Here is a 23,940-nt window from a genome sequence, read left to right on the forward strand (position 1 = left end):
GAGACCTCTCTCCCCTCCAAAGGCAGTGGGAGAGATTGGTGGGGGCTCCCAAGTCCCAAGGGAGGAGGTGGGGGAGGGGACTGTTTCTCCCCCACCAGCCTAGAGCTGACCCGGATGTGCCCCTGGGAAAGCTGGGCAGGGAAGAGGGGGCTGTATGCAAGGCACTTGGTGTCCACTGTTCCCAGGCTGGAGGTCCAAGGCAGGGGGCAGGAGAAACCCTGCCCCCCATTCCAAAGCAGAACCGGAAGGGGCCAAGGGGCCCAATTTGGCAGCAGAGAAACATGGCAGCACAGAGAGGAGAGACAGAAAGGGGGAGCGGCAGGCAGGGCCTCCCAAACTCCCTGGGAAGCGGGGAGAAGGTTCAAAGGCACTGACACAGGGGCCCAGGGGCCCAGGGGCTCATCGTCCTCGGTGCAGTCTGTTGGCCCCTACGCAGCCTGGTGAGGCCGGTGGGGGAGACGCCTGCTTCCCCGTGGCACTGAGCATGGCAGCGGCCCGTGGGTTTTCTTAATGAAGAACGCGCCTGTGCAGAGTCTGTGTGGGAGGAGGTGTGGGCATCAGTCAGGGGCAGGTCCTGGCCCCATCTCGCTCACTAGCTCCCAGGACGAGGCTGCCTGAGCACTGAGTACACGTCATCCACGCGGCTGAGTTGCTCGAAGAAGGGGAGGAGGTCGTGGAGTTCTGTGTCACTCATGTTGTCAAACCACGAGGCCACTGGTACCTAGGGAGATGGGTGCAGAGGTGAGGGGGGCAGGTGGCCCTAGGCCAGCCCCCGTACCCACTACTTAGGTCATGTTGCTTCTAAAAACCCCTTGGAACCCCAGAGTTCAAACTTTTTTGATAGCAACCCCCAGTTAAACACATCTGTATATGTAACAAAGCAAAGTTTCACAAAACAATGCTTAACCTTACTGTATTAACCATAGTCTGTTTTCTATTCTATTCCATTTTGTTAAAATCCCAATCAGGACCCACTAAATTAATTCCATGGGTCGTTAGTAGTCACAACAGGCAGTCTGCAAAGTTGAAACTGCTCCACTGCCCAGCAGGGCCTCTCGCCCATGGCAGGTGTTCTGTGCACAAGCGGAATGGGCTGAGTGGCTGCAGCGACAGGGTGGAGGGACAAATGGGTGGTGGTGGGCACAGGCAACCGAGCAGAGGGAAATGGACTTGGAGGGCACCAGCCCCAAAACACCACCCAACTTGGCACTAGGGAGGCCAAGGTGGCCTGAACAGACTAACCCCATTCCTGGGTCTCAGCCCCCTGTCCCGGCCCGGCCTGCACTCACAGCGTTGTCTGGATGGAAGACGTAGGAGGCGGGTGAGTTGTCCAGGATGAGCACCCGCCGCAAGTCACGGCCTAGTCGGCTCAGGTCCTTCACATAGTTCCCCCGGTGGAAGACGCAGGACTCTCGAAACAGCCGGGCCCGGAAGGCCCCCCACTTATCCAGCAGGTCAGCTACTGGGTCTGCATACTGGGGGTGGGAGGTGGGTCATCCTGGGGCCGAGGGTGGCCCAGAGGTCCATCCGGCTGCACGTTGGAGGCGATGGGAAGGCAGGGTCGCCCCAGGCTCCCTGGGGGGCTCACCTTGGCCAGGCTGGCAGTGAAGAGCACACACTCAAAGAGCTCGCCCATCCGTTGCAGGAACTCATCCACATGAGGCCGCTTCAGCACGTAGACCTGGGGGGCGGGCCAGTGAGGGGACTGCTGGCCCACAGGCCGGGGGGGGGGGGGGGGGGGGGGGATGGGGGTGGCTGAGGGCTGGCAGGGCGTGGGCGGAGAGGGCAGAGGAGCACAGGAGAGGGGCTGGGCCTGCAGGCTCTGCTTGGCCCATTGCCCCAACTGCTGCTGGGGAAGCCACCCACCCTCCCAGGAAAGGGTCAAAAGGAACTTCCGACTCCACTGGCTTCAGATCCCACCTCATGGGGAGTCACTAATTCCCAATCCCTTCCCCCCTCAGCCTCAGCCAAGTGTAGGATCCTGGGGGCAGCCCCCTCACCCCAAGGCTGCAGGGCACCGGTCCCCGAGCCAAGTAATGGAGAACAGGCTGGACAGCACACAACCTATCCTGAATTACTTGAACTGGGTCCCGGGCAGGGTGGGGTAAGGGGGCATGTCAAGGAGGCCCAGAGGAGGGACCTACTCTCTGCGGGCCTGGAGTTGTACCAAGTCCCTGAGGTTCTGTGTGACCCTGGGTAAGTCTCACACCCTTTCCAGGCCTCTAACATCCCACGTCAATCAAATTCCCATCTGGGGCTCTCCGCATTGGTGGGAAGAGCCTGGGGTCTGGAAGGCAGATGCCAAACCCGCCACCACCTCCTCCTGCCCCTCACCTGGTGGACCACCCCATCAATCTCCACAGGGATGATGAAGTCAGCGTTGTTCACTGGCTGTGGGGGGAAAAGAGCCGCTGGAGCTGGAGCGGGGAGCCCCCGGGGGCAAGGCCCAGCAGAGACCTCCCTCCCTGGCCTGGGCAGGCCTCTCTTAGACCCAGGCGGGGGGCTGCTGGGCAGGGCCCACCTTAAAGGAGCTGTGCACCAGGGTCTCGTCCAGGTCGATGACCACGCAGATCTTGTCTGAGTCCTGGGCCTTGGCCTCGGGGAGCAGGTACTGGACCGGGCTCTGCTATAGGGAAGGACAGAGCCCAGTCACGTCTCCTACCCAGGCGTCCCTCCTCCAGCCCCCTACCCGAGGATCCACTGGAACAGTGGGGAGACACCACCCTCTCCCCAGCTTTGCCCCTGCCAACCCTGGGGCCTCATTTCCCCACCTAGAAAACCAAAGTAGAGAAAAGCTTCCACCTATGAGGGGGAAATTTAGAATTCCCTTAGCTGGGCAGCAATCTTGGGGCAGACAGAGCCAGCGGTTAGAGGTTGGCAGGGGAGGTTACCGCCCTCCTCTGTACCTTCCAGGGTCTGCAGGCAGGTCATGAAAAGCTTGGTCAGGAACTCCTTCCCCTAAGCCCCCTCCAGGCTAAGCTCAGATGCCCCTACGGTCCCCACTTGGCTACCACATACCTTGGGGATAGCACCATTCTCCTCCACAAGTAGGGGTGCCCCACTGTGGGTGGGCAGGGCCTCCCCATCATCACGGCAGACGCAGCAGAAGAGTGAGTGGAGGATGCCCCGGCTTCGGGGCTTCTGGGCAGCTGCTGACTTGTGGTCACCTGAAGTAGGGAGGCCCAAGTTGGGGGTGGTGTGCACACTGGCCTATGTGCCCAGGTGCAAACCCTGAGCTGGAGGCTCTGGCCATGACCCCTTCATCAAGGGAGATACACTGAAGTGGCTCCTGGCTTTCCCTGAAATGACCCTGCCAGCGGCCCCAAAGGTCTTTGCTCCAGTTTCCCTGTAGTTCCCCCCTCCCAAGTAGGCCCAGTGTGGGCATAAAAGCACCCATGTGAGGGAGTGGGTTGCCTGGACAAGTGGGTGCTGGAGGTGCACTTACTGTATTTCTCACTGCCCCATGACTGCTGATGGGTTGGCCCCACTGGGGCACCTCCTGTCCCCACCTTACCTGTGCAGCCCCTGTCAGGAGAGCCAGGGCCCCGGGCCAGTCACTGTTCCTGCCCTCCAGCCATGCTTTCCACCCCCGTGGGTCCAAAGTCCTCACTGAGGCCAGCCCGGAGACAGGGGGTGCAGTCGCTGGCTTGGGGCTAGTGTCCAGCGGCCATCTGTCAGCCCTCACTCCTCTGTCCCCACCCCGCCCACCCCGCCCACGCCTACGCCTACGACCTGGAGACCTGGAGCGCAGAGCAGTGGACTGATTGACGGGCCCACCCTCCATTTGCCTTCCCACCTCTGCCCTCTTTGGGTTGGGGGGAGGAAGGCCCTGGCGGGAGGTGGGCAGACCTGGGGGGAACTTCCAGGCCCTGAACTCCACACAGGAAAGGTGGGGGCAGACCCCACGGCGGCCCGGCCGGGCCCCTCGGGCGCAACCTTGGCAGGGCGGCGCGGCTTCGCGGGTCGGTGCGTGTGTACACAAGCCCGGCGCCCACCTGCCTGCAGCAGGGGCGCCGCGTGCCCAGTCGGGCGCACGGCTCCCCCCACGGGCGCGCAGGCGACTCTTGGAAGTGCTGGCCCTTCTCTGTATGCCTCAGAGGGGCTCCGCGCCTCCACGCCTGACGCGGAAGTTTGTGGGAACGTGGCTGTGTGTTGGCGGGAGATCCCTCCGAGCCTCCCCAGCCCGCTGTCACCTCCGCGCCCCCTCCCAAGACCCTACCCGACCGCAGTCCAGAGGTGGGGGGGGGGTGGAGTCTCAGCGGGTGGCCTCAAGGCGCCGTCCTCACCCCCCCAACTCCTGGCCCCATTGGCGCCAATGGGGGGGAGGGGGAGACGCCCATACACAGCGCACTGCCAGCTCCGGAGACCCCTAAGGGGTCCCTTCTCTCTACCCCTACCTCAGTTTCCCTGTCTAGAGCAGACTGGAGCGCCCAAAAGGCGCCAGGCCTCGCCCCGTGTCTCTGAGCCTCCTTCGAGTTCAAACTCTCTCCCCACTCCCTCTCATGCTGGGAGCTTCGGGCCCGGCGTGGCGGGCGCCCAGGGCAGCAGAAGCGGCTGCCTGGGGTAAGATCCTGGCCCCCTCCCACACTCCTCCCACGGCGCCCAGGCCGCCGCAGCCCCTGTACCTTTGCCCCGCAGCGGGCCCCGAGCCTCCTCCTTGCTGATCTGAGTAATGACGGCCGAGCTGTCCATGGGGCCGGGCGCGCTCCGCTCCGGCCGGACTCTGGCCCCGAGGCCCGGCCTCCCCCCCGGCTCAGGCCGGAATCGGGGCGCGGGGGGGAGGGGAGGGTGGGAGGGAGGGATCCCCGCAAGCTTCGGAGGGGAGGGGAGCCAGGTTCTGGGGGGAGGGGGAGGGAGGGGGCGCGGAGGAAACTTTGTTACAACATGGAGTTTCCTCCCCGCGAGGCGGATGCAAACATGGAACCCAGGCGCCGTTTCAAGGCTCCCCCTTAAAAGGGCAACGGCTTCGGCGTGACCTGGACTCGGCCGCGGCTTTCATCACTTCTGGGGCCGGCGCGGCTAGGAGGACTGGGAGGCGGGCCGGGCCGGGTTCCTGCCGCGCTCCAGGGGGCGTCGCCTCCCTTCCTGCCGCCCGCCGGCGGGGCAGAGCCTCTGCGGCTGCGTGGCAGGCCCTGCACCCGGCCCGCGGTTCCAGGCCGCGGAGCTCCTGGGGCCAAGGTCCGCCCTCCCGCCCAGAGTGCGCACACGGGGGAGCGCCCGAGGGTGGCATGGCTCCACCTCTGCGCATTCTGAGGACTTGGGACTAGCGGCTTCTCGCTTTCCACACCGGGGAAACAGGGCTAACGCTACCTTATCTGTAAAATGGGTGTTCTGTCCCGTGTGTTGGTCGCAGGGGCCACCTCGCAGGAACATCGTGAGCGAGCAAAGGCTGTTTGCTAGCTCCAGACAGCGGTGCAAATCCACAGCAGTATGCTTTTTTTTTTGAGACGGAGTAGCTCTGTCACTTGGGCTAACGTGCCTTGGCGTCAGCCTAGCTCACAGCAACCTCAAACTCTTGGGCTCAATAGATCCTCCTGCCTCAGCCTCCCGAGTAGCTGGGACTAGAGGCGCACACCACACTGACTAGCTAAATTTTCTATTTTTAGTAGAGACGGGGGGGTCTCGCTCTCGCTCTCGCTCAGGCTGGTCTCAAATTCCTGAGCTCAGGCGATCCTCCCGCCTCGGCCTCACAGAGTGCTAGGATTACAGGCATGAGCCACCGCCCCGGCTTGAAGTATGTTCTTAACTGTCACCGACACCACCATCGCAGTCTCAGAGCGAGATGCCTGGGTCTGTAAGGCGTGAAAATTCCAACTCCCTGCTCCGGGCACCCCCTGCTGACCTCTCCCAGCCGCCCACCGCACGTCCGCCCACCGCGCCCGCCACCTAGCGTTCCCGCCGAGAGGAGCCCGACTCGGGGCTTTCGTAAGCGCTGTTCCCTTCGCGGAGCCAAATCCTACCGGCCTCAAAGAAATGCCACCGTCTCCAGAGGCCGTCCCAGAACCCCTCCTCTACCCCCGCACGCCGGCCATCCGTGGCTTCTGAGGGTGAGGGTTACTGGGACGTGACTCCATTTCTGAGTGCCCACCACGGCGTCCGCACACAGTGGGCCCAAAGCCCGACCGTGGGGGCCTCAGACATCAACCGTTTAGAGAACTTTAAACACCCTCTCCACCCGGGACTGTGGAGACACGCTCCGGCGGCGCGGGGTCCGCGTAATTCTTCACGAGGGAAGTCCCTGCGTCGTGCGCGCCGTGGGGTCTGAGGGTTGCTATTTTCCTTCCATTCGTCGTTACTATTTTGTGTTCACAGTTTAAAAATTAATAATAACGCCAAGCCTTGACAAACACGCCTCGGCACTTCCTCCCCCTCCCCGGGCCTCCCAGGCTGGGCGGGGCGGGCGCGTCCTGTCCCGTCCAGCCGCCGGGTGCGAGCGCAGCGCACGTCCGCCCGGCCCCGCCTGGGGAGCCGGGCAGGAAGGAGGCCCGGCGCCGGGGCGGGAGGGGAGCTGCGCCTGCCTGGGAGCGCGCGTCTTCGTGCCCAGAGACTGGGAGCGGCGGCGGCGGGCGGGTGGGGGTGCCATCGGAGACTGATCGCGCCAGGCTGGACCCCACGGCGCCCTCAGGGCTGCCCTGACTGCACTTCCTCGCCTTAATCGCCAGCGCACCGCCCGCGCACCGTCTGGGTCCCGCCCTGGCTGCAAGCCCAATCTCATTTACTCCGCCGAACGACCCCCTTCTTATCCCATTCTACGGATAAGAAACCGCTACACAAATGAAGCGACGTGCCCAACCCTCTACCGAGGGCAGAGGCGGAGCGTCCCCACTTCAGTCCAGCCTCGGGGTGGGGCCTCGGCTTTATCGCCGGATGCCCGGCCCGCACTGACCCCAAAAGGAAATGTGTGGCGAGGGACAGAGTGGAGCACTGACCTCGCCCCCGGCATGGGTAGGGCGGCTCGCCTTCCTCCCCCTCCCTTTCGTCCTCTGGGAAGGAGGCTGGAACCTGGCCGGCTGTCCCCGAGATGGTCAGAGGAGCTGACTCGGGGACAGGGTACTGGGCCGGGCCGGGCTGCTGTCCCCCGCCCCCCACATTCCCAGACGGGCCACCGCGAGCTCACAGGATTCCTCGGGGATCCCCCTCCAATCCCACCTGCCCCTCTAGCCTTAGCCAGTGCAGGTCTCTTGCCCGGGAAACCTTTCCCCCTCTCAGGCTCCAGGGCAGCTGAGCCGGGCGCACTTTCTGCCTGGAGCCCTTAAGTTCTCTCCCGAAGTCACAGGGAGGCCGGTAGAATTCGGGGGCAGGAGTTATTTGGGTTTCCTCCCTGGAGATGGGGGGTGGGGGTTGTCCACACTCGCTGCTATCCCTTTCTACCCCAGCAGCTGTGGGTCGCTTTACCCACACAATTTATTTTTATCTGTTCCATCGGTTTGCACCCCCAGGAAGAATGAAGTCATGGCGGCTGGGAAATGGGATGGGGGAGAAACGGGACACGGCAGAGTCCTGTCTGGCAACTGTGAACAAATACGTGTCTTTTCCATCCAGCACCCCAGCTTCCCCATCTGCCAAATGGGGCTGGGAAAGCCCAACCTAGGGGGGTGTCCTCAGCAGGCACTCCCACCCAGGGGCGGAGGTGGAGCATCCCATCCTGGGTCAAGTTCAAGCTGAGCCTGTGGGGCTGAGAGGACCAGAGCTACTTTTGGGAGTGGAGGCAACTCGAAACAGGGGCCTACCTGTCCTAAAATGCCTGACCTTGGCCTGATCTCATCACTAAGCCCTCGCCCAGGCCCAGGGTAGCCCCTTAGCTGGTCCTCGGGTGTCTTCCTTGTCCCCAAGTTCACAGGACCAGCCTGCCCATTCCTCTGGGATCCCCTCAGTCCTGCCCCACAAAATCCAAGAACTCCCCAAAAGGTTTCATGTCTCCGCGCTTATGCGCTTATGCACGCACAAGCCCACCATGCCTGGCACATTCATTTTGCCTGGACTGCCCCCCACTCCCATTCAGCTTTCACAATCATGTGCAGGAGTTGTCACCTTCTCTGGCCCAGGCCTCACTGGCAGTGCCCTTCACCACATCCTGCTACTCAGTGACTCAGCTGTCTCCCCCCTCTGCTCCTTGACAGCTGACATCTAATTTAATTCAGGACTTTGTCTCCCTCCTCCACCTGTAGCACTGGGCCTGGCACGGGTTGGGCATCCAATTAATGCCAAGGGAATTGACCAGAGGGGTGTGCAGGGGGCACAGCTGGGGCCACTTTGGGGAGCTGGAGGATCTTCGAGATGCCTTTCTTCACTACCCGCCCCCCATCCATCCGCTCCTTCAGCTCTCACGGGCCCCATCTTCTCCACTGCTAAGCCAGAGGAAGGTGGGCAGCCCTTCTGCCCAGGTGCCTTCTGCGGCAGTTGCCCTGGTTGCTCCAGACCTGTCTCATTCCTTCTCTTTTTGCGGGCCCCACTCGCATCGTTGCCCTTTTAAGAAAGAGGAAATTCTTCTCATAAACAATCGCCCCGACCTGCGCGTCGCTTGCTCTGCTGGGTCCCCGGGAAATTGGGGGTACTCCCAGGCAGAACACTCGCTCCTGGCTTAACTCTAGGGAAAGGCCCAGACTGCCCTTCTCGCTGCGGCTGTCCGCAGCTCCTGGACTGGGGTCCGAGGAACTGGAGGAGGGACTTGGGGGAGCCTAGAAACAGCCTAGGGAACGTCTATAAAGTGCAGCCCTTGAACTGGGCGAAGGGGAGTCCGGCCGCTCCCTGCGGCAGAGGGGGTTCCCCGCCCACACAGTTGCTCCCCACCTCCTCGCCCGGGAGGATTCCGGGGGGGCCCGGGTTTGAGACCCGAGCGCCTGCCTCTCCTAGTTTTTACACTTGGCCAGGAGGGGTGAGGCCAAGGCGGGAGTGCCGGCGCTCGGGACCGTCCCTGCCCCTAGGGGGAGCCGGGAGTCAGCTGAGAGGGAGTGTTAACTGCGCGGCGGCGTGGGAGTCCCGGCCGCCCGGTCCCTGGGGAGAAGGCAAATGAATTGGGCCTCGGAGGCACGGACTCTTGGGTTCCTTATGACCTGGTCCCTGAAGAAGAGGGAACCGCGCCTCCGTTTTAACGGCTAGAAAATGGGTTGCAGGCGGAACAGAAAGGCTGCGGGGAATAGGAGCGAATCAGACTTTGGGATGGGGAACCTGCAGCCTTGGGGCCACATGCAGACTTCTGGATCCTTGAGTGTGGCCTTTTGACTGAATCCAAATTTTACAAAACAAATCCTTTTAAAGGGATTTGTTCTGTGAAGTTTGGATTCAGTCGCGGGGCCGCCCTTGGGGATCTGGAGGGCCACATGTAACCTCGAGGCCCCAGGTTCCAGAAGAGAAGTGAACTAGTATTTATTTAGCGTTTATTAGACTCTATTTTAAGTGCCAGTTTGGAGCCTTTGTCCGGCCTCACCCCACCCCCACCGTTGGTCTTGTCAGATCACTCCTATAGGTGCTCAATAAATATTTTTTGAATGATTTTTTTTTTTTTTAGTCCCAAGTGCCAGGCACTGTGTTAAAGTGCTTAGCATCCATTGCAAGGTTGGTGTTGTCCCTGTTTTACAGATGAGGACACTGAGACCCAGAGGTTAATCTCTTGTCTAAGCTAGGAAACAGCAGGTCTCCAAGGACCTCACGTGGGCCTGCCCCCAAAACTCTCCCACTCTGTGTTGCTGCCTTCAAGCCCTGTCGTGTCCAGCAGGCCAGTCTTCCCCACCCGTTCTGCCTTCCAGCCAGGTCCTGGGTGGGGGCTCATCCAGAGGTCTCCCCCTCCTTATCCTCTTCCGGGAGCCCATACAGGAAGTGTTGGTGGGAGCTGTGGGCCAGAAAGGTGGCTCCATGGGCAATGCAACAGGTCCAGATCTGGGGGAGAGGAGGCCCAGAGTCAGGGAGAGGCCAAGACCTCTGGGGAAGTCCCCCCATGCCCTCCCCATCAGTTGCCTCTTTGCTTCGCCTCCCCCATCCCCAAGGGACCCCCTCACCCCACAGTACCAGGTAGGTAGTGAGGCCCAGGTAGGCTGCAGCCAGCAGGGCTACAAGGCCGAAGTAGGCGGGGTGGGGAAGGCTGGGCAGGAAGCTGACCACGAAGTAGAAGTTGATGGCGCAGACCAGTGCCATGATAGAGGAGGTGATGGCCTTGCTCAGCCTGGAGGACACAAGAGAGGCTCAGGACTGGCTGGACACAGCTGGACCACCTGCATCTTCTTCTCCTCTTCCTTCTCCCTTTCCTTCTCCTCCTCTTCCTCTTCTCCTAGTGCCCACAGCTGATGGTGGGGGCGGATACACAGAGCCTGCTCTCAGCTTCTCTGGGCTGTGGGTCCTGGAGCAGATAGACCGCGCCCCCCCCACCCCCTGCCCCAGCCCACCTCCTGCCTCCTAGTCTCTTCAGGATGCACAGGGGCAAGATTTGGCTAGAGCAGAATCTGGGGTGAGAGTGAGGAGCTCAGGCTCTAGAAACAGCCCTTGCCCCTGGATTCCAGTCCTGGCTCTGCCACTTTCTAGCTGTGTGACTTTGGGTAAGTGTATTAACCTCTCTGAGCCTCAGTTGCTTCATCTGGGTAATAAGGATAATAGTACCTTCTACCTCTGGGTGGTTGTGAGGATCAAATGCAGTCATGCACATCCAGTGCTTGGGATGGGGAGTACTTACAGGCCATTGGCAAACTCCTGCATGAGGGCGGGCAAGCTGGTGAACGTGAGGATGGGCAGCACAGCAAACGGGAGCTGGGGGGAGCAGTGGGAGGCAGAGGCTGAGGGACCCTACCCTCAGAATACAGCAGGGGATGAATGGGTGCAGCTGGCCATCCTCTGCCTGGCTGTGTGCCTTTGGGCAAGTCCCCTAACCACTCTGAGCCTCTTTCTCTCTATGCTTTACAAGGTCGTGGGGCTCCAAAGCAGGAGAAGGTGTTTTGGAGGCTGCCTGATTTTGAATCCCAACTCTGCCACTGGTCACTTAACTTCGTGCATCAGTTTTCCCACCTGTAAAATGGGGATAAAATGGTGATTCCTACCCTCTAGGGTGGCTGTGGGAATTATGTGAGCCTTGTAGGCAAAGTGTGTTTAGGATAGGGCCTGGCAGTTGGGGGTGCAGGGGATTGCTGTTGTTCCTGTTTAGCTCTGCAGCTGGCAGGGGTGGTGGAGACTGCCCATCTTACCAGCAGGCTCTGCAGCACGTTGAGCAGGTCGTTGAGGCCTGACAAGTCCCTCAGGTCCCGGAAGACAGCCACCAACACGGTGGGCAGGATGGCACATGAGCGGGTGAGAAGGACTCGGGCAAAGCGTGACCACCGCAGCCTCAGGAAGCCCTGGGGGATACAGGGTGAGCACCTTGGTGGGGAGGATGGGCAGGACTAGGGATTCCAGAGGAGGGACCCTCTGTCCTCCCTCAGCCCACCTCATGCCTGGGGGATGCTCTGTTTTTCCCTTATTCTGTCCCTAAGTGGCAGAGAAGGGATGGGTGGAGAGAAATGGGGGCGGGGCTGTTCTCCCATAGCTGGTCGCTGAAGACTAAACAGTTTTTGGGAAAAGGCTCCTGTTAGTCCTGGGTCTGCAGCTTCCACAGGTCGCCTCATCTCTCTGAATCTCAGTTTTCTCATTTGTAAAGTGAGGCTTAATAGTGGCGCCCTCTGGGTTACTTTAAGGATCAACAAGGCCGGGTGTCCAAGCCCCTAGCAGTGCGCCTGTTGTCCTTGGACCTCAGGCCTGCCCCACCTCCATCACGAACTGTCCCGCGTAGGTGCCTGTCATGGTGGAGCTCTGCCCGGCCGCCAGGAGACCTATGGCCCAGATGTAGAGGGCTGCGGGGCCGAAGAGGCAGCCCAGGATCACGCCCTGGAGGGACGGGGCGTGGTCAGAACAATGGTCCCGCCCCTCCCCGCGCAGGCTCCGCCCCTACGGTGGGCGAGGCGAGGAACCCCGACGGGTCCCTCCCTCCTCCGCCCACGCGTGCTACGCGCTTACTCCTTGGTAAATGTCCACGGCCACCGTCTGGTTGTTCATGGGGAAGATCTTGGCGTAGTCGTGGAGGCTGCTGTTGGCACAGACGTTGAACTGCGGCACCGGGGCAGTAGGAGGAAGATGTGAAGAGCACGTTCAGTCTTAGAAAACCAGACTGCCAGCTTTGACCAGAGTTCAGAAATTGGTGGCCCGCGGGCCGGATTTGGCCGGACATACTTTGTTTGGCTAACAAACTTGGTTTTGTTTTTTTTTTTCTTTAATGTGAATTTGTTGCCAACACTTAAAATTGACAAGACTTCCCATGAGAACCCGGTCTCCAGCTTCTCTTGGATTTGTAAGAGCTGGCATTATCAGAGAGACAATTGGCTCTCATGCCTCCACGCCCTCTTGCTAACACCGACCCACTTCCCACAGCTGTGCGGCCCGCCTGGTCTTGAAGGGTTTGCAATCCCTTATTTAGACCTCTTTTCCTTGTGCCAAGGAACAGAGTAAGACCCGGGGAGGGGCATGACCTCCCAAGGTCACATAGCAAGGCAGTGGCAGTGCCCAGGTCCCCAGAGGGGACCCACGCACAGTGTTCAGCATTCAGTAAGTGCCCGCCACTGGCCAGCAGTTGTTACAGCCTCATGGCAGAGACCCACTCAGACAGAGACCTACACAGGTCCCAAATCCCAGAGAGCCAGAGAGGAGCTGACCAGCTCCTTTTTCAGTGTTGGCACAAATGTCTCCTCTTCCAAGAAGCTTGTCCTGACCACACGGGTTAATGTAACTCCCCACCCCCATGCCCCCAATTATGCTGCATCACCCTCTTTATTTCTTTCATGGTGTCATTGTCGTTCACACTCTCTGCCTCCTGTGGGTGTTTATTTGTTGACCTGTTTCCTGTACGCTCAGCCTCCTCCCTATTTAAGCTACAAGCCGGCAGGGTCTTTGTATCATTGACTGCTGTATCTTCAGGGTCTAGGGACACTACCTGGTATATAACAGACACTCACTAATTAATTATTTGCTGAATGAACTATGGGTTATCTATCAGCAGTGAAGATTATCAGGTGACAGGACTCTGGTGGCTGGAGTCCAGGGCAGAGCCTACATTGCCTGGGTCCTCAGCAAGGCTTGCAGGGCATGTGTGTAGGGCATGGCCACAGGTACACGGGGTGGGGGAGTGTGTCTCACCGCAGCCTGGTTGGTTTGCTGGTAGAAGGCCTGTCCAAAGACAGCCATGACAAAGAGGTTGATAATGAAGGAGACAGACAGGGCGATGGTGGCCTCAATCAGGAAGTACATGTTGGCTTCTCGGATATCCACTCGGCGGGTCCGGTCTATCTCTCGAGACTATGAAGGTCAAAGGGGGAAGGGCCAAAGTCCATTAGGATCACCACAATTTCCCCCACTCTCACACTTCTGCCTGTGGTCCGCCCACACCCCAGTACCTTTTAAAGTACCCTATGTGGCAGTCTGGACAGGCCTGGGTCAGTGGACCCAATCCTATATCTCTGCTCTTTTTTTTTTCCAACATCTTTGCTCTTGCCACAGAGGCCTGATTATAGCTCACTGCAACCTCCAACTCCTGGTCTCAAGTGATCCTCTTGCCTCGGTCTCCCAAAGTGCTAACAGGCGTGAGCCACCACCCCACACTTCTAATAAAAAATATTATTAAGAAATTTTAAAAAGAGAGAATGAGTCTCCGGGAGGAAGGTGCCAGAGGGGCGGAGCTCCAGCCATGGAGGCGGGGCCTGGGCGGCTCTAGGTCAGGGGCGGTTCCCTCCTTCCCCCCACTCACCTTGACCAGGGCCGAGTGCAGGTAGATGTTGTGGGGCATGATGATGGCGCCCACGATGCCCACGGCCTGCAGCAGCTGAGGCTGGCCGCAGCCGGGGCACGAAGGCAGGAACAGGCCCCGAAGAAGCGCTGCCTGCGCGGGACGTGCCACCACATACTGTAGGGAGGAGTCTGGTCAGGACACGCCCCGCCCCTTCACAGCCACTGCCACTGTTACCGATTCATTCTCGCCCTCCACTCAACCCTGACAGGTAGAGGGTAGGGGGAAGGGAGAGGAATGACCTTGGGGGGACAGGGAGTTGCAGGCCTGGCTTCCTACCTCATAGCCGAAGGTCAAGGCCATAATGGTAATAAGGAATCCGAAAAAGGCTTCCAGCTTCCGCAAACCTAGGGGTAGGGCAAAGGGGCAGAACAAACAGACAAACCAAAAAAATCTGTAACATAAACAATTGTTAATGCCTAATGTTCGGAGCACTTCCAGGCACTGTGCCAAGTGCTTAAGATATATCACCTCACTGAATCTTCACAGCAACCTATGATGTCTGTGCTATTATTTTCCCCATGTTACAAAAGAAACCCAAGTCTAAGTGACTGGCCACACAGCTAGGGTGAGGGAGCTCCCATGAGCTGCCAGGCAACGTCAGACTCCTCCCCCAGCACGGCATCCTCACCACCAGCGTTCCCCTGTGAGGTGCACACCTACCGTAGTTATCGAGGAAGAGGAAGAAGAAGGTGTCCACTATGGTGATGAGGACGCCGCCCCAGAGTGGGATTCTGAAACCAGAGTGGCCCGGGTTAGCCCAGACTGGCCCAGGGGTCTTCCTCTGGGCTGGGGACTGTGGAATCTGGCCTCCTGGGAGCAGGAACCCAAGAACCCTCAGACAGCTAGGGCGAGGGGAGTGAGAGTGTGCTGGAGATGGAGAAATAGCACAGAACACTCTAGAAAGGGCAAAGCTAGATGGGAGGCTAGGCATGGCAGGGAGCTTGGGGCTGCAGTTCTGAAGTCTGCAGAACTCACATCTGTGTGACTTTAGACAAGTCATTTTTCATTTCTGGGAAATAGGGTAACGGCCCTGTGTCAGGAGACAGCAGGATTAAATGGACTCAGGGAGGCACAAGGCTTGGGGAAGAAGTAGCAGCTGGTCCCAGCCTGCCCTGATGAGCTGGGACACACTGGGGCGGTACCGTCCGGCTGAGAGCAGATTGAACGCGATAGCCGTGCCGATGACCTCCTGCATGTCCGAGCCCACGATGGCTAGCTCAATCGTGAGCCAGAGGAGGGTGCGGGGCACCTATGGGGAGGAGACAAGCCTTTGTTAGAGGTGGGCCAGTTATTTGTCTGTTGTCTCAGCCCAACACTCACCTTCCCATGCTCTGCACTGTGCTGCTGGGCTAGAAGCCTGCAAACTGCATTTGCAAGACAGCCTTGTCGGCTGGCGTCCACTTGGGTTGTGTAGGAAATGCTTTTAGGAGATTGAAAGGGAAAGAGAAACCATTTTCCCCATGTTTCCAGTGGTGTTTCAGGCAGTGGCACCAGCAAGGACATGAAGCAACCTGGGCTCCGGCAGCACCAGTGAGTGGCTATTTCATCAGTGTCAGCAAGGCTTCTGGAAGCTCAGCACCATGATGGCTCTTGGGCTGGTGCCAGGGGTGTAGCAGCTTTCTGATTTTTGGGTAACACCCTCTTCCCTTGCTCCTCTAGCCCTTCCAAACCCTTAAATCCCTGCATTAAATACCTTCGAAATGTTTAGTGGTATAATTTCTGTTTTCCTTACCAGACACTCAAAACCGCCAAGTCCCCAGGGTCTACCCCAGCCAGTGACTATCCCTGAGTTGATACTTCCCTATTTTTTGGCTTGGTCACTTTCTCAGATTTCAATTTCCCCTTCTGGAAAATAAGCGAAGTGTCTCTGATGTGCCTCTCAGATTGTGTGCTATCAGTTTGGCCTCAGTCTTTTCAACTATCAAGGGGACTTGGAATGCCCAGGTGAGATGATGTGTTTGTTTGATCATGAAAGCTGTAAATAGCTGTTTGGGGTTTGGGACCAGTGTGTGCTTTCTGTCCAGGTCCCCAGGCTCACCTTCGGGTAGTAGAGATGGCAGATCTCACCCAAATCCTTGCCTGTCACCACGCCTAGGCGGGCAGCCAGTCGCTGGCAGAGCAGGCCCAACACCGTGGCCCAGAGCAGCACCCAAAGCAGCTGTGAGAAGGCAAGGAGAGGCCTTCAGCCAGAGGGGCCAGTCTCAGAAAGCCCCGGGGTTGGTGGTACCCTCTAACCAAGAAGATTCGTTGGGGAGAGCGTGGGAGAGATACAGCAAAAATACCAACCCCCTCCCCCCATACACCCCAAGTTCTGGCAGGGATGCACTGGGGACCCTTTCCTGGCACATTTGAATTTGAATGCTCCCAGGAACACCATTCATGGAGGCCACCCTGGGAAAACATGGCAAGCGGGGACCTCCGCCCACTTAGCCTGGTCACCTCCCATCCCACCGGAACCCCCAACTTCCCCCAGCCCTGACTCAGTCACTTTGAATCCAGCCACAGCTCCAGCCTGGAGATCCGATTCGATGTTTCCCGGGTCCAGGAAAGCGATGCTCATGAGGAAGCCAGGCCCCGTGAAGGCCCACAGCTTCCGCAGGCTGAACGTGCCCTAGGGGTGGGAGAAGGCTGATGGAGTCCTGGGTGTGGGGATGATAGAAGCTGGCCTTGGCCAGCCCCCAGCTAAGCCCCACAGGCCTCTGAGCCCAGGCGGGCCAGCTTGCCCTCTGGTCTCCATGCCTGGAGCTGCCCTTTGGGGAAAGGGGCACGGGTGGAGGAACTAGCAGGATTTGCTGAGTCACAGAGGATCTGATTTTTGGAGCCAGCACATTCTGTACGTGACCCGCCTGCCTTTAGCAGGCTCTGACTCAGCAGGTCCTCAGAGCCCCAAAAGGGGGATTTCACGGGGCTAAGGCTCCCTGGTCCACCTCTTCCCTCCCCATTCCCTTCTCAGACCACAGGTCCTTCTCTCTGGGGTCCACTGAGGCTCTGATCCCCCCAGCCCATTCCAGGGCTTGGCCCATCAGCTTAGGAATCTGCTAAAGTTTCTGGAAATGCAGGTGACAGCGTCCTAGCCGCCAGCCTGCAGCCTCCTCCATGTCTCCCTATGCCCCATCTGGTCTTCTCCTTAAACACTAAAACACATCCTCCAGCCTCCAACCCCAGTTCACCCCAGGCTCTTTTTCCTTCAATAGGAAAGCTGAGACTCATTCAGAAAGCAATTTGATAATTTTCAGACAAATACTGAGCACCCTAGCTGCCTGCTGGGTGCCGGGGATAGAGACAGTTGACATGGTCTGTCACTGCTGCTCAGAGCTGGAAGGGACTTGCCACGGTCACAAGAAGACCCCGCTCCCCCAGCCCATAAGATCCCATTGGATCTTGTCAATCCCAAAAGCCCCCCGGAAGTTCCCAGCATTCCCACCGATTTCGTGTCCGGGATGTGAATCTTCTCACTCAGGTAGGTCTCTCTGGGAGGTGCTTGCTGTGGCCCTGGGCCAGGTGGGCTGGAGATGGAGCCATACTTGGGCCTGCTCAGCCTTTGAGGGTCCCTGTCACCTGTGAGGGGCCCCATGAGGCAGGGTGAATGTCCTTTCTCTTTCTAGTGGCCCAGGGTTAAAACCACCTACCCCCTCTCCCACGTCCTCCTGGCAGAGTGGAGAAATTAAGGTCTGGTCCCCATCTTGGGTCCATCACCTCCACTCCTCGACAAAACATTCCAAAAGAGATATGTGTGGGATGCGGACGTTCAGAATTACATTCCTCCCATGTGAGCACAGAGATCCCCGAATCCCCGTCTTCTGCCACAGAGGATGTGAGGGAGACACTGGACTCTGAGAGGGACAAGCTGAGTCCACGTTTGCCCCTGGCCTGTCCCTGCCTCTCCAGCAGCTGAGGACGCTCCAGGGGCTCCAATCCATGGAGATTAGACAAGGAAAAGCAAGGCCTTAGGGCTGTGAAGGACCCAGCCCCGGTGGGTCCGGTGTCCAGACTTGTGGTCTAGACCAGGACTCCGGCGGTGGTCGAGGGTGTGGGGGAGGCAGGACTGCAGGACTTCTCTTGCCTTTTTTTTTTTTTTTTTAAAGGAAACCACTCAGACTGCGTCCTCTCCCTCTTACTCTCCCCAAAAAGGAGAGAACAATCATCAGTGGCAAGTGGCGTAGCAGCGAAGCAACACCAAGAGCCGGCTTCACACTCAGCGGAGGACGCTGCGCCTCCTCCTCGTGGTTTCCGGTGCTGTACGTGTTCAGAGAAACCTCTCTAGTAATGAACTATAGAAATGATCCCTGAAGTTACAGTCTTTTCTCTTGCCTTCTCGAGTCTCTTCCAGCCTAGTCCCCTCCTCTGTCCCCCCGCCCCAATCAGGCTGTGTCCTTGGAGGCCACTACTCACCTGCCATGAGGACGCAGCCTTCAGGTACTCACTGGGTGTAAGCGACGTGCCGGGCAACTGTTCGCCCTGCACCCCCTCTCTGGGTGCTGGTGCGAGTGAGTGTGCGAGCCCACACCCTCTTACCCATCCCGGCTGGGCTGCCGCCTCTTACATCACCATTCGCTTCACATTCGCACATTCACACACGGGGAGTTGTGAAACGTTTTCCAAAGGCAGAAGTGGTCAGCTCCGGCGGAAGGATCTGGTCACCCCCAGAATTAACCTTTGTTCCCCTCCCAGGCTGCCCTGTTCCCACAACATGTCTGTTTCCCTTCCAGGTACCCTGTATTCTGTGCCTCCAAATTAGCTCTGATTTCAGGCACTTCCTGCCACTTGGGCATTCATGTCCAGATCCCATGATCGCAACCCACCTCTGCCACACACACACAAGCAGGCAAGCCCTTCTTCTCCTCTTTAATCTGGAGTCCCAAGGCCACTGGTTGGCCTAATGGGAGGGAGTCCTCATGGCTTCTGAGACCTCAGTTTCCCTTTGAGAGCCTCAGAGGAAAAGAATTTCCAGGCACTGCCGCAAGGACATGCATTAAAGATTCAGGTCATGGGCCGGGAGCGGTGGCTCACCCCTGTAATCCTATCACTCTGGGAGACTGAGGCGGGTGGATCGTTTGAGCTCGGGAGTTCGAGACCAGCCTGAGCAAGAGCGAGACCCCGTCTCTACTAAAAATTAGAAAGAATTTATTTGGACAGCTAAAAATATATATATATAAAAAAATAGCTGGGCATGGTGGCGCTTGTCTGTAGTCCCAGCTACTCGGGAGGCTGAGGCAGAAGGATTGCTTGAGCCCAGGAGTTTAAGGTTGCTGTGAGCTAGGCTGATGCCATGGCACTCTACTACCCCAGGCAACAGAGTAAGACTCTGTCTCAAAAAAAATTAAAATTAAAAAAAAGAAAAAGATTCGGGTCATGGATGGCCTCAGAAGATAGGAACACTGGGATCTGGTCTTGGTTCTTCCACTGATTCACTAGCGATTGTCACCAGGTTATGTCCCTTCCTAGAGCTTGTTTGTTTTGTTAAATGAAGGGCTCAGACTAGCTAAGAGGTCAAAAACTTAGGTGTCCAAGGAGGCCAAGCATGTAAGATAAACTATGAGGTTGGGAATAAGAAAAATAGCTCCAGCTCAGTGTTGAATGACAAACGATGGTGTGCCTCAGCAGTGAAGGACAACAGGGAGTGGTGGAGACTGTAGCAAAACAAAGGTCATACATTCTGTCTGACAGCGCAGTGCCTTTGGAGTTCCAGCCAATTGCTGTCATGTGGGAATGTGAGCACACTATTACCATATCTTCTGATTTGTCAGGCATGCGGGAGAATTTGAAATTTTATGTAATATATGTTTTTGAATATTAAGCTTAAAAAATCTAAAATACTGTGTAATCCAAGAGAAACACATCTCCGGGCTGGATTCCACTTGAGGTTGTCAGTCTGTAACCTCTGGATGATTGATGGCTAGACCCTTCCAGCTCCCACTGACTTCTCCTTGCCAGCTCCTGTAACCCCATTTCCTCCCTCACATCCTCTCACACTTCCTGTCCTATAGCCATCCCAGAGAAAGTAGGGGAGTGTGACATAATAAGGAATACATATTTGGTCTCTGCCCCTGATTCCTAATACCCTTTAAACTTCCGAGGTGACAGGGGCCACGGGAGTCTTTTATTCTTCATAATAGCCCCTTTCAACCATACCTGGGTTTGTGCTAATGAGGTGACTCCTAGAGGATGGGGGCTTGTTTGCCAGAGGATTATGGGACCATGTGATTTGAGGGTTGAAAATTTCAGCTCCCCACATCCCACCTCTGGGGAGGGGAGAGGAGGAGGAGACTGGGTTCAATCACCAATGGCCAATGATTTAATCAATCACGCCTACATAATGGAACCACCACAAAAGCCATAAACTGTGGATTTCAGGGAGCTTCTGGGTTGGTGAACACATTGAGATGCTGGGAGGGTGGCACTTCTTGAGAGGGCATGGCAGCTCCATGCACACTCCCTAGTACCTTGCCCTATGTTTCTCTTCCATTTGGCTATTTCTGAGTTGTATTATAATTATTATTTTTTTTTTTTGAGACAGAATCTTGCTCTGTTGCCTAGGCTAGAGTGCTGTGGACTCAGCCCAGATCACAGCAACCTCAAACTCCTGGGCTCAAACGATCCTACTGCCTTGGCCTCCCAGAATGCTAGAGTTACAGGCGAGCCACTGCACCTGGCCTCTGAGTCATATCCTTTATCATAAATCAGTAATAGTAAGAAGTGTTTCCCTGAGTTCTGTGAGCCACAAATTGTTGAACCTGAAGGTTGTGGGAACCTCCAACTTGTAGCCAAGTTTGACAGCAACATGGGAAACCTGGGAACCACTACTTGTGATTGGCATCTGAAGTGAGGGGCAGTCTTGTGTGGCTGAGGCCTTAACCTGTGGGGCCTGTGCTAACTCCAGGCAGTTAGTGTCAGGATTGAGTTAATTGTAGGAACCCCAACTGGTGTGTGTAGAGAACTGAAGAATTATTTGGGGTGGAAAATCAACACATTTGATGTCTGAAGTGTTGAAATTAAGCTGGGCATAGTGGCTCACACCTGTAATCCTAGCACTTTGGGAGGCCAAGGTGGGAGGATCACTTGAGGCCAGAAGTTCGAGACCAGCCTGAACAACATAGTGAGACTGTATCTCTACAAAAAAATAGAAAAATTAGCTGGGTGTGGTGATGCATGCCTATAGTCCCAGCTACTCAGGAGGCTGAGGCAGGAGTGAAAGGATGGTATTACTAATAAACTTCCTAATAGAGAAAAATAAACTATCTAATAGAAAAAAAGAGAGAAAGATCACAGCACACAACTGCCCTTTGTTTGATTGACTGCCTGTGGCTCAACTTGTTGTCTTTAAGATTAACCACTTGTGGCTAACTTGTGGTCTTTAAGAGTTTGTTTTTACAACCCTTGAAAAGAATTGAGTAGATAGAAGGAGCAGGACCCTCCCCCAGTTCCTGGCAAAACACACTCCAAGGAGACCGATAAGCCAGCCTCACAGAGAAGAGGGGAAAAAATGAAAAACAAGTGCAGCCACTTCACAGCTGCCTTCTGCTATCAGCTTGCAGCAATAAATTTTTACCCTTTATAGTCCCCAATAAAAAGCCAAAAACCTTCACCCTTGGGGCTGGCACTTCTTCTTTCTTTTGCTTTTATGCCATGCCCTTTCCTCTTAGAAAGTAAAATAAACTTTTTCTTTACATCTGTCCTAATCTTTGTGTTGAGAATTCTTTCTCATGCCATGTTGCAAGTTCCCACCCTAACATTTGGTGGCCTGTACAGGGAGTCACTTCTCTATCTCTATATGGGGAACTCACTTTTCTACCTCTGTCTTGAGACTGCTCCCTCCTCTGCTGTGCAACTCCCGGGACATCCTTCTCAGCGTCCTCAATACCATTTGAAACTTGGTAAGTCTCTAGGGCTTTGGAGATGGTCATATACTTGAGAAAGAGGGGCAGCTTCATGGTTATGGAAACCCCAGTGCCAGTCTGCCACTCTTGGAGAGGTGCCTTTGAGGAACGCCTCTTGACCACCCCCTCCCAGATTTCGCCTAGACTCAAGGATGCCTGGCTTTGGGGAAGCCTTCTAGGTTTCATTTTGGTCTGGGTCAGAACTCAGGGACACCTGATTTCTGCTAGATCTCTAGGTTTCAGTCTGACTCAGAGTTGGGGATGACTGATAACTGCTCAGCAAGCACCCTGAAGGTTGTCTAGTGGGGAAAACCCCTCTCAGACTGTCAGCGTTTCAATGTGCGATCATCCCTAAAGTCCTTCCCTTTTTCTTTTGCCTAGTTTTCACCATGGACAATGTTCAGTTGGCCCCACCCAAAGACTCCCCATAAGGATGTCTTCCTAAAATTTTGACAACTTTGGAAACTATTGACCTCCAGCCCAAACGTTTAGTCTTCTATTGCAATATAGGCTGGCCACTATATAAATCAGATGACCAGGAGATGTGGCCCGAAAATGGATCTCTTAATCATAACACCATTCTACAACTTGACCTTTACTGCCACCAGCTCGACAAGTGGTCTGAAGTCCCATATGTACAGGCTTTCTATGAACTTGCTTGGCACCCTGATTTTTGCCCCACCTGCCACATGTTACTTCTTACCTTTACATCTCTTCCCCCATCCTCCTCTGACTGGGATGATATTTCCCTTTTGGCTCCCCCTGTTCTCCCTCCATATCACATTCCTCCTTTGGTGCCGCTGTCTAATGGAATCGAGTGACAGGGTGACATCCACTGTTTTCACTTCCACCTATTTCTCCCCCTCCTTCTTCCTCTTCAGTGTCTCCACCCCTCTTGCCCAGCCACACTCTCTCCCAATCCCTCCCTGCCCATATACCAAGTCTGCCTTAGAGAGATGGCTGGGTCAGAAGGCATTATCTGAGTTCAAGTTCCTTTTTCTATGTCTGATCTGTCTCTAATAGAAACCAAAATGGGAAGCCAGGCATGGTGGCTCACGGCTGTAATCCTAGCACTCTGGGAGGCTGAGGTGGGAGGATCGCTTGAGCCTAGGAGTTTGAGGTTGCTGTGAGCTAGGCTGATGCCATGGCACTCTAGCCCAGGTGACAGAGTGAGACTCTGTCTGGAAAAAAAAAAAAAAGAAAAGAAAAAGAAAGAAACCAAACTGGGCAGCTTCTCAGCTGATCCTTCACAGTTCTGCAAAGAATTCGAATATCTCACTGTTTCCTATGACCTGTCAGGAGAGATGTCCATATGATTTTCTCCACTTGTACTACTTCTGAGAGGAGGGGCTGTATTTGGTCTAAGGCTAGGGAGTATACAGATGATCTCAATCGAAGACAACCCGATACTTACGCTGCTGGGCACACGGTAGTCCCAGAACAGGACCTGAACTGGGATTACCAGCAGGGATGGCCTCATAGTGGGCAGTGAGACCGTATGCTTTCCTGTCTCATAGAAAGGATGAAAGGCCACTGCTAAGCTTGTTGATTATAATAAAGTTAAAAATGTTACTCAAAGCCAGGATGAAAATCAAGCCCCTTTTCTTTCATGACTGTCTGAAGCTATTTACCTCTTTATTAACTTAGATCCTGACACAAGAGACAAATCATCTCAACAATACACTTTATCTCCCCCTGATACTCAGCATAAACTTCAAAAACCTGAAAAGCGGCCTCAAACTCCACAAGCGGAACGTTTAGACCCGGCCTTCAAGGTCTTTAATAACCGAGATGAGGAGAGGAGAGAGAAAAGGAGGGAACGGAACTGCCAGAGGACCCAAGAGCCGAAGGAGGTTTGCCCAATGGTGGCTACCGCTGTAGGAGGAGCCTCTCAGAGACAGGGTTACCCTGAAGGACCAGGCAAGAAGACACCAGGACCATGCTTTTCTGCAGGGGCTGAACCCTGCTTGAACTACACCAGCTGGGTCACTGGAGTAAGACATGCCCCAGCAGACCTCCACTGGGATCGTGCCTTCCCTGCAAAAGGGAGGGACACTGAAAGTGAGATTGACCTCTCCTTGAGACAGGGGACTGCACTTGCCTTCCGGAACCAGAGGGGCCCCCCCAGGCAGGCATCCTCAATACCCATGGGTCTTCTGGGACTACTTCAGTCTGACTGACAGACCCTAGACTCGAAACCAGCTCCATTTCCCAATATCGAGATGGCCGAGCCTTGGGTAACTCTCTGTTCCAGTAAGCAGGTCGACT

General features: G+C 56.4%; 2 protein-coding genes and 1 non-coding gene across 9 annotated transcripts; all 3 read right to left on the reverse strand.

The window, feature by feature from the left end:
* Positions 1 to 520: 520 nt before the first annotated feature.
* On the reverse strand, positions 521 to 7,765 carry CTDSP1 (CTD small phosphatase 1). Of its 7 annotated transcripts, none has more exons than XM_069479218.1 (7): positions 7,750 to 7,765; positions 3,019 to 3,167; positions 2,522 to 2,626; positions 2,335 to 2,391; positions 1,589 to 1,681; positions 1,290 to 1,475; positions 521 to 721 (listed from the first exon to the last, which is right to left on the reverse strand). In XM_069479218.1, exons 1-7 carry the CDS (start codon positions 7,763 to 7,765, stop codon positions 593 to 595), a joined length of 735 nt encoding a protein of 244 aa, XP_069335319.1. In that variant the 3' UTR covers positions 521 to 592. The 7 variants fall into 7 exon arrangements, with proteins under 7 accessions (XP_069335319.1, XP_069335271.1, XP_069335130.1 ...); XM_069479170.1 differs by lacking the exon at positions 7,750 to 7,765 and adding an exon at positions 4,626 to 4,794 and having other exon boundaries at positions 2,522 to 2,623; XM_069479029.1 differs by lacking the exon at positions 7,750 to 7,765 and adding an exon at positions 4,626 to 4,794 and having other exon boundaries at positions 1,589 to 1,705.
* A 1,646-nt stretch (positions 7,766 to 9,411) lies between these two features.
* SLC11A1 (solute carrier family 11 member 1) lies at positions 9,412 to 18,234 on the reverse strand. The gene is made up of 15 exons (XM_069467180.1): positions 18,188 to 18,234; positions 17,220 to 17,353; positions 16,284 to 16,406; positions 15,834 to 15,953; positions 14,938 to 15,044; positions 14,456 to 14,526; positions 14,072 to 14,139; positions 13,754 to 13,909; positions 13,147 to 13,305; positions 11,974 to 12,063; positions 11,725 to 11,844; positions 11,169 to 11,318; positions 10,664 to 10,737; positions 10,006 to 10,159; positions 9,412 to 9,876 (listed from the first exon to the last, which is right to left on the reverse strand). Exons 1-15 carry the CDS (start codon positions 18,192 to 18,194, stop codon positions 9,766 to 9,768), a joined length of 1,644 nt encoding a protein of 547 aa, XP_069323281.1. The 5' UTR covers positions 18,195 to 18,234; the 3' UTR covers positions 9,412 to 9,765.
* LOC138388211 (small nucleolar RNA U3) lies at positions 17,884 to 18,097 on the reverse strand. Its single transcript, XR_011234100.1, has one exon. It is a non-coding gene; the product is annotated as a small nucleolar RNA U3 (small nucleolar RNA).
* Positions 18,235 to 23,940: the final 5,706 nt, after the last annotated feature.

The sequence above is a fragment of the Eulemur rufifrons genome, chromosome 1, assembly GCF_041146395.1.
Source record: "Eulemur rufifrons isolate Redbay chromosome 1, OSU_ERuf_1, whole genome shotgun sequence".
Taxonomy (NCBI): Eukaryota; Metazoa; Chordata; class Mammalia; order Primates; family Lemuridae; genus Eulemur; species Eulemur rufifrons.

Bases quoted from the DNA above. Each gene is read 5' to 3' on its own strand.
- SLC11A1 (XM_069467180.1), bottom strand. The intron at 15,045-15,833 runs GTGAGCCTGGGG...TCCTCCCCATAG, and splicing joins GCCATCTCTACTACCCGAAG to GTGCCCCGCACCCTCCTCTG. The intron at 10,160-10,663 runs GTAAGTACTCCC...TGTGTCCTCCAG, and splicing joins CAGGAGTTTGCCAATGGCCT to GCTGAGCAAGGCCATCACCT.
- CTDSP1 (XM_069479029.1), bottom strand. From the start codon at position 4,692: ATGGACAGCTCGGCCGTCATTACTCAGATCAGCAAGGAGGAGGCTCGG. The intron at 3,168-4,625 runs GTACAGGGGCTG...TCCCTACTTCAG, and splicing joins GGGCCCGCTGCGGGGCAAAG to GTGACCACAAGTCAGCAGCT. The intron at 2,392-2,521 runs GTGGGCCCTGCC...TTCCCCCCACAG, and splicing joins TGGTGCACAGCTCCTTTAAG to CCAGTGAACAACGCTGACTT.